This window comes from Entelurus aequoreus, linkage group LG13 (assembly GCF_033978785.1).
Source record: "Entelurus aequoreus isolate RoL-2023_Sb linkage group LG13, RoL_Eaeq_v1.1, whole genome shotgun sequence".
NCBI lineage: Eukaryota > Metazoa > Chordata > Actinopteri > Syngnathiformes > Syngnathidae > Entelurus > Entelurus aequoreus.
The window spans coordinates 60,673,034-60,681,081 of NC_084743.1; the positions used below are offsets into that span (position 1 = coordinate 60,673,034).

Sequence of the window (8,048 nt, forward strand, 5' to 3'; positions counted from 1 at the left end):
GTCAATAATTCATAACATTGATTTTGATACATTATTTATTTTTTTCACATTTTGTTATGTTACAGCCCTATTCAAAAATGAAATACATTTATTTATCTGTCGATTGTACCTTTTATTATTTATTTGTTTTGTAATAGTTTTCTCATAGAAAACTTGTATTTTTAATGCAAAAAATATGCAATATTTGCCAAAAAAAATTCTAAGTGGAATTTTCTAAGTAATTGGAGCCTTGACTATGTCAATAATTCATAAAAATAGATTTTGATACATTATTTTATTTTTTTCACATTTTGTTATGTTACAGCCTTATTGAAAAATGGAATATATTTATTCATCTGTCGATTCAATGTTTTTATTTATTTGTTTTGTAATCGTTTTCTCATAGAAAACTTATATTTTTAATGCAAAAAATATGCAGTATTTGCCCAAAAAAAATTCGAAGTGGAATTTTCTAAATAATTGGAGCCTTGAATAGGTCAATAATTCGTAACATTGATTTTGATACATAATTATTTTTTGACAGCAGCTTAACATGATTTCGCCATTTTTTTGTAATTTTTAGAATGTGCAAATGGCCCCCAGGCCGCACTTTGGAGACCCCTGTGAAGGGAACGCCTCCACAAACGAACATGTCAAGCCGAAAGTGGGTTATAAATGTGACTGTGGGGCAAAATATGCATTGAAGCACATCCACTACATATTATCTGGAGAGCATGAAGTGTGTCAGATGTAGATTAGAACAGTGTTTTTCAACCTTTTTTGAGCCGAGGCACATTTTTTGCTTTGAAAAAATCCAGAGGCACACCACCATGAGAAATCATTAAAAAACGAAACTCAGTTGACAGTAAAAAGTCGTTGTCGCAATTGTTGGATATGAATTTAAACCATAACCAAGCATGCATAAATATAGCTCTTGTCTCAAAGTAGGTGTACTGTCACCACCTGTCACATCACGCCGTGACTTATTTTGAGTTTTTTTGCTGTTTTCCTGTTTGTAGTGTTTTAGTTCTTGTCTTGCACTCCTATTTTGGTGTCTTTTTCTATTTTTTTTAGGTATTTTCCTGTAGCAGTTTCATGTCTTCCTTTGAGCGATATTTCCCGCATCTACTTTGTTTTAGCAATCAAGAATATTTCAGTTGTTTTTATCCTTTTATTTGGGGACATTGTTGATTGTCATGTCACGTTCTGATGTACATTGTGGACGCCGTCTTTGCTCCACAGTAAGTCTTTGCTGTCGTCCAGGATTGTGTTTTTGTTTACTTTGTAGCCAGTTCAGTTTAAGTTTCGTTCTGCATAGCCTTCCCTAGGCTTCAATGCCTTTTCTTAGGGGCACTCACCTTTTGTTTATTTTTGGTTTAAGCATTAGACACATTTTTACCTGCACTCTGCCTCCCGTTGTTCCCGACATCTACAAAGCAATTAGCTACCGGCTGCCACTTACTGATATGCAAGACTATTACACGGTTACTCTGCCGCGCTCTAGACAGCACCGACACTCAACAACAACACATCATTTGCAGACTACAATTACTGGTTTGCAAAACATATTTTTAACCCAAATAGGTGAAATTAGATAATCTCCCACGGCACACCAGACTGTATCTCACCGCACACTAGTCCCCTCTTTTGGACATTCAATGGAGAGATGCATGAAGCCCATTTTTTCTGGTCAGAGTCGTGCATGGGTCGCTGTGAGAATGGCTTCGACTCGGAGAAGAGATGTCAGTGTGACAACATGTGCAAGTACTACCACAGCTGCTGCACCGACTACCAGGACATTTGTGGCACGATGAGTAAGAAACTTACTTTCACGGTGAAAAAAATAACCACACACGCTGCATAATTCAAAAGTGCCTTTTCCACACTTAGACCGAGGAGACACGTTCAAATCAGCGGAAGACGACGACAATGATCTTGAGAGCACCACGCTGCCCTCGAGGCGTCCGGTACATGAGCAGGAAACCCCGGGGGGCGGCTCAGATTTTGTCCGCAGACCGCAGCAAGGTCCAGACGCCGTGTTAGAAATGGACAAAGCTCCACTCAGACCTCTCAGAGCGACCGTTGCTCCAACATTGAAGCCTCCGAGCAGCACCAAAGCTGAGACCACCACACCTCCAACAAGACCTGCCACCACTGTGGCCCCGGACCCTGATGCTGAGGCGTGCAGCGGCCGACCCTTTGACTCATTTGTGCAGTCAAAGAACGGCTCCATGTACGCCTTCAGAGGTGAGACGCACTCACCATCTTCTTCTTATTGCCTCGTCGAGCTTCTTGTCCTCGTCTGCAGGCCAGTTCTTCTTTGAGCTGGACCAGAGGACCGTCCTACCGGGCTATCCCAAGCTCATCAAGGACGTGTGGGGCATCAGCGGGCCCATTGACGCCGCCTTCACGCGGGTCAACTGCCAGGGCAAGACGTATGTCTTCAAGGTAAAGGGTTAGAAGTTGGGATCGACCGATTACCGGCGCCGATATTTGACATTTTGACGTGACATTTTCTAACCGGTATCAGCTTTTTTTTTAAATACGTAATTACATTAGCAGATGCAATTTATACAAATATGATTAAAACAATTTTAAATAAAAACATTAGTAAAGTAGATAGTAATAAGCAGGGGTGTCAAAAAAAAAAGGATTTTCGAATGAATCGCAATTCTTATTTGTTACAATTCTTAATCGAATCTTAATAACATGGCTGCCATAAATATGTAGTATATATATATATACATACATATATATATATATATATATATATATATATATATATATATATATATATATATATATATATATATATATATATATATATATATATATATATATATATATATATATATATACGTATATATATATATATATATACATACATACACATATATATACACATTTATATATATATATATATATATATATATATATATATATACACACACATATATATACAGTATATATATATACACACATATATATATGTATGTATATATATACATATAAATATATATATATACATATAAATATATACATATATACACACACATACATATATATACACATATATACAGTACATACATATACATATATACATGTAAACATACATATATACCTATATAAATATAGATACATATATACATACATATATACACATATATATCGGGGCGGTATAGCTCGGTTGGTAGAGTGACCGCGCCAGCAACTTGAGGGTTCCAGATTCGATCCCCGCTTGCGCCATCCTAGTCACTGCCGTTGTGTCCTTGGGCAAGGCACTTTACCCACCTGCTCCCAGTGCCACCCACACTGCTTTAAATGTAACTTAGATATTGGGTTTTACTATGCAAAAGCGCTTTGAGTCACTAGAGAAAAAGCGCTATATAAATATAATTCACTTCACTTCACTTCACTATACACATACTGTATATATATATACATATATGACACCAAATGTTATTAAAAAAGTATTGATTTTGTATCAAGAATCAGTTTGAATCGAGAATCAATTCTGAATCAACTCGTTACCCCCAAGAATCGAGCTGTTTACTGACATCTACGAGTATTGCTTAGCTAACTTTTACTGCAAATGAATATTGGTTATCGGCCTCCTTGACTACTCATAATCAGGATCGGTATCGGCCCTGAACAAAACATATTGGTCGATCTCTAGTTAGAAGGTGTAAACAGGAAATGCTGATGCGGAGACCAATCCGAACAGGGTGACAAGTACTGGAGGTTCAACAACGGCATGTTGGATGGCGACTACCCTCGGGATATCAGCGTGGGCTTTGAGAAGATTCCGGATAATGTGGACGCGGCGTTCGCCCTCCCCGCTCACAGCCACAATGGCAGAGAGAAGGTGTACTTCTTCAAAGGTGAAGCAGGATCTTCCGCACAGGGCTATAATACACAAACCGGCTTCATTTGTTGCTTCATCCTACAGGGGATCGATATTACGTCTACGAGTTTTTGCACCAGCCGTCCCACAGGGAGTGTGTCTCCATGTCCGAGACGTCTCCCTCCGCACTCTTCCGGCGCTACAACCACGTGTACTCCAGCAACGACCACAGCTACTTCCGCAGTCTCTTCCCTGACCGTAAGTTGCGTGCCAATGGCCGACGTGTGTCTTTCCTACGAACTCCGCGCTTACTTTGAACTCGTTGTCTTCAGAGCCGCAGCATCACACCGATTACCACTTCATCGACAGAGACTGGGTCGGGCTCAGGTCGCCGGTGGACGCCGCCATGGCTGGACGGATGTATGTCCCTCCACGACGCATCCGGCCGGACCAACAGTGGGGTCAACAGTACGGACAACCGTATGGACAACAGTACGGACAACAATACGGACAACAGTACGGACAACAGTACGGACAACAGTGGGGGCGAAGGAGGCAGAACCGTTCGCCCGTCTGGGAATCCATGGCCGAGGGCGGCATGAACATGGGCCGGCAGTTTGCAGAAAGGGGGATGGAGATGGGTCTGAGACTGGCCGAGAGGAGGATGGAGATGGAGGAGAGGCTCGGAAGAGACTGGAGCCGACAATGGGATCAGGACTGGGACCAGGACAGGCGGAGAGACAACAACCGAGGCAACTACGACTCCAGATACAGAAACGACAGGTCCTACTGGGACTTGTTGCCAAGGAGTCTACCTGTCCAGAGTGTCTACTTCTTTAGAGGAGGTATCTTTATATTTTACTGCATCAGTAGTATAACCCATCTGACATCCTAGATTAGTCACCAGCCAATCCCAGACCACATCCAGTACTTCACTAGTCTACCCCAGCCAATCCCAGGCCACATCCAGTACTTCACTAAATCTATCCCAGCTAACATCCTAGATTAGTCACCAGCCAAACCCAGGCCACATCCAGTACATCACTAGTCTATCCCATTTGGCATCCTAGATTAGTCATCAGCCAATCCCAGGCCACATCCAGTATTTCACTAGTCTATCCCAGCTAAAATCCTAGATTAGTCACCAGTCAATCCCAGGCCACATCCAGTACTTCACTAGTCTATCCCAGCTGACATACTAAATTAATCACCAGCCAATCCCAGGCCACATCCAGTACTTCACTAGTCAATCCCAGCTGACATCTTAGATTAGTCATCAGTCAGTCCCAGGTCACATCCAGTACTTCACTAGTCTATCCCAGCTAACATCCTAGATTAGTCACCTGCCAAGCCCAGGCCACATCCAGTACTTCACTAGTCTATCCCATCTGACATACTAGATTAGTCACTAGCCAATCCCAGGCCACATCCAGTACTTCAGTAGTCTATCCCAGCTGACATCCTAGATTAGTCACCAGTCAATCCCAGGCCACATCCAGTACTTCACTAGTCTATCCCAGCTGACATCCTAGATTAGTCACCAATCAATCCAAGGCCAGATCCAGTACTTCACTAGTCTATCCCAGCTGACATCCTAAATTAGTCACCAATCAATCCCAGGCCACATCCAGTACTTCACTAGTCCATCCCAGCTGACATCCTAGATTAGTCACCAATCAATCCCAGGCCACATCCACTACTTCACTAGTCCATCCCATCTGACATCCTAGATTAGTCACCAATAAATCCCAGGCCATATCCAGTACTTCACTAGTCTATCCCAGCTGACATCCTAGATTAGTCACCAATCAATCCCAGGCCATATCTAGTACTTCACTAGTCTATCCCAGCTGACATCCTAGATTAGTCACCAATCAATCCCAGGCCATATCCAGTACTTCACTAGTCTATCCCAGCTGACATCCTAGATTAGTCACCAATCAATCCCAGGCCATATCCAGTACTTCACTAGTCTATCCCAGCTGACATCCTAGATTAGTCACCAATCAATCCCAGGCCATATCCAGTACTTCACTAGTCTATCCCAGCTGACATCCTAGATTAGTCACCAATCAATTCCAGGCCATATCCAGTACTTCACTCGTCTATCCCAGCTGACATCCTAGATTAGTCACCAATCAATTCCAGGCCACATCCAGTACTTCACTCGTCTATCCCAGCTGACATCCTAGATTAGTCACCAATCAATTCCAGGCCACATCCAGTACTTCACTCGTCTATCCCAGCTGACATCCTAGATTAGTCACCAATCAATTCCAGGCCACATCCAGTACTTCACTCGTCTATCCCAGCTGACATCCTAGATTAGTCACCAATCAATCCCAGGCCATATCTAGTGCTTCACTAGTCTATCCCAACTGACATCCTAGATTAGTCACCAATCAATCCCAGGCCATATCTATTACTTCACTAGTCTATCCCAGCTGACATCCTAGATTAGTCACCAATCAATCCCAGGCCATATCTATTACTTCACTAGTCTATCCCAACTGACATCCTAGATTAGTCACCAATCAATCCCAGGCCATATCTATTACTTCACTAGTCTATCCCAGCTGACATCCTAGATTAGTCACCAATCAATCCCAGGCCATATCTAGTACTTCACTAGTCTATCCCAGCTGACATCCTAGATTAGTCACCAATCAATCCCAGGCCATATCTAGTACTTCACTAGTCTATCCCAGCTGACATCCTAGATTAGTCACCAATTTTGCTGTGTTGTAAAGTACACTTTACTGTGATTTCTTGAATATTTCTGTGTGGATCTATCATATAACTTTGTTTCATAGTCTAAAACCGACTTTGTGTGTCAGTGACTAAAATTGAGCATTTGTCCTTTGGTGTGCAGATAAATACTACAGAGTGGATCTGAGCACCAAGAGAGTGGACCCGGCCGTGCCTCCCTATCCTAGATCCATCGCCAAGCACTGGCTGGGCTGCTCAGACCCAGCTGGAGCAGAGAAGAAGTAGAAGGTATTTAGGGGTACATCAGCAGTAAATCATGGTGTTGTACTCAGTGTGACACACAAATGGCTGCTTGAGCAAACATTGACGATCATCAGAGGTGCAAAGTCCAGCTGAGCGTCTTCATTTATTCATCACAGTCGTGTTATAAGATGTTTCTGTGGCGTAGGCAATAGTCATAGACATTCATCATTTACATACTTATGCTCATTTATACTCATGCTTATATTTAATTGCAATTATTCAGTTATATTTGTATTAATCATTCATTTGTTACCATCATAAGATATAATCATGACCTGGATAACATTGTATCTTTATATATATATAAATATATATATATATATATATACACAAATATATATATACACATATATATACCGTAATTTCCGGACTATAAGCCGCACCTGACTATAAGCCGCACCAGCTAAATTTAGGGGAAAATACAGATTGCTCCATATGTAAGCCGCACCCGACTATAAGCCGCAGGGTTTTGATGTGTAATTAGCGTAGTATATAGGGGTTCCTGCTACCACGGAGGGGATTGTCGGGACAGAGATGACTGTTTGGGAACGCAAAGCGTCCCATTTATTAACAATAAATCTTTCAATCAAACTTTCACATCTTTGACATGGCGAACAGCATTTGTGCAGAGTACAAATAATACAACGGTGCAAAGTAATACAAAGTGCTCGCCTGTACGTTATCAAAATAACCAGCCTACCGGTATATGAAAAGTCAGTCTTTAATCATTGTGTCATCGTCTTCCTCCTGCGTACTAAAACCACCAAAATCCTCTTCGTCGGTGTCGGAGAAGAACAGGCCGTAAATAAGCCGCACCCTTGTATAAGCCGCAGGGACCAGAACGAGGGGAAAAAGTAGCGGCTTATAGTCCGGAAATTACGGTATATGCTGTATATATATACACAAATATATATATATATATATATATATACACATATATATATATTTATATACACATACTTATATACATATACACACATATATATATATACATATATGTATATATATGTATATATATATATGTATGTGTATATATGTGTGTGCGCGTGTATGTATATATATATATATATATATATATATATATACATATATATATATATATATATATATATATATATATATATATATATATATATATATATATATATATACATACATGTATATATATATATATACATACATGTATATATATATATACATACATACATACATG

At 40.7% G+C, this 8,048-nt stretch overlaps 1 protein-coding gene across 1 annotated transcript in view; it reads left to right on the plus strand.

Annotated features, from left to right (window-relative positions):
• The window catches only part of vtna (vitronectin a), an 8,813-nt gene extending 1,004 nt beyond the window's left edge, over positions 1-7,809 (plus strand). Inside the window, exons 2-8 of the mRNA XM_062068104.1 lie at positions 1,674-1,793; positions 1,870-2,226; positions 2,288-2,427; positions 3,704-3,860; positions 3,929-4,081; positions 4,156-4,668; positions 6,696-7,809. Of these exons, the coding sequence (XP_061924088.1) occupies positions 1,674-1,793; positions 1,870-2,226; positions 2,288-2,427; positions 3,704-3,860; positions 3,929-4,081; positions 4,156-4,668; positions 6,696-6,817 (1,562 nt within the window). The 3' untranslated portion in view covers positions 6,818-7,809. The remainder of the gene's footprint in view (positions 1-1,673; positions 1,794-1,869; positions 2,227-2,287; positions 2,428-3,703; positions 3,861-3,928; positions 4,082-4,155; positions 4,669-6,695) is intronic.
• The last annotated feature ends 239 nt before the right edge of the window (positions 7,810-8,048 follow it).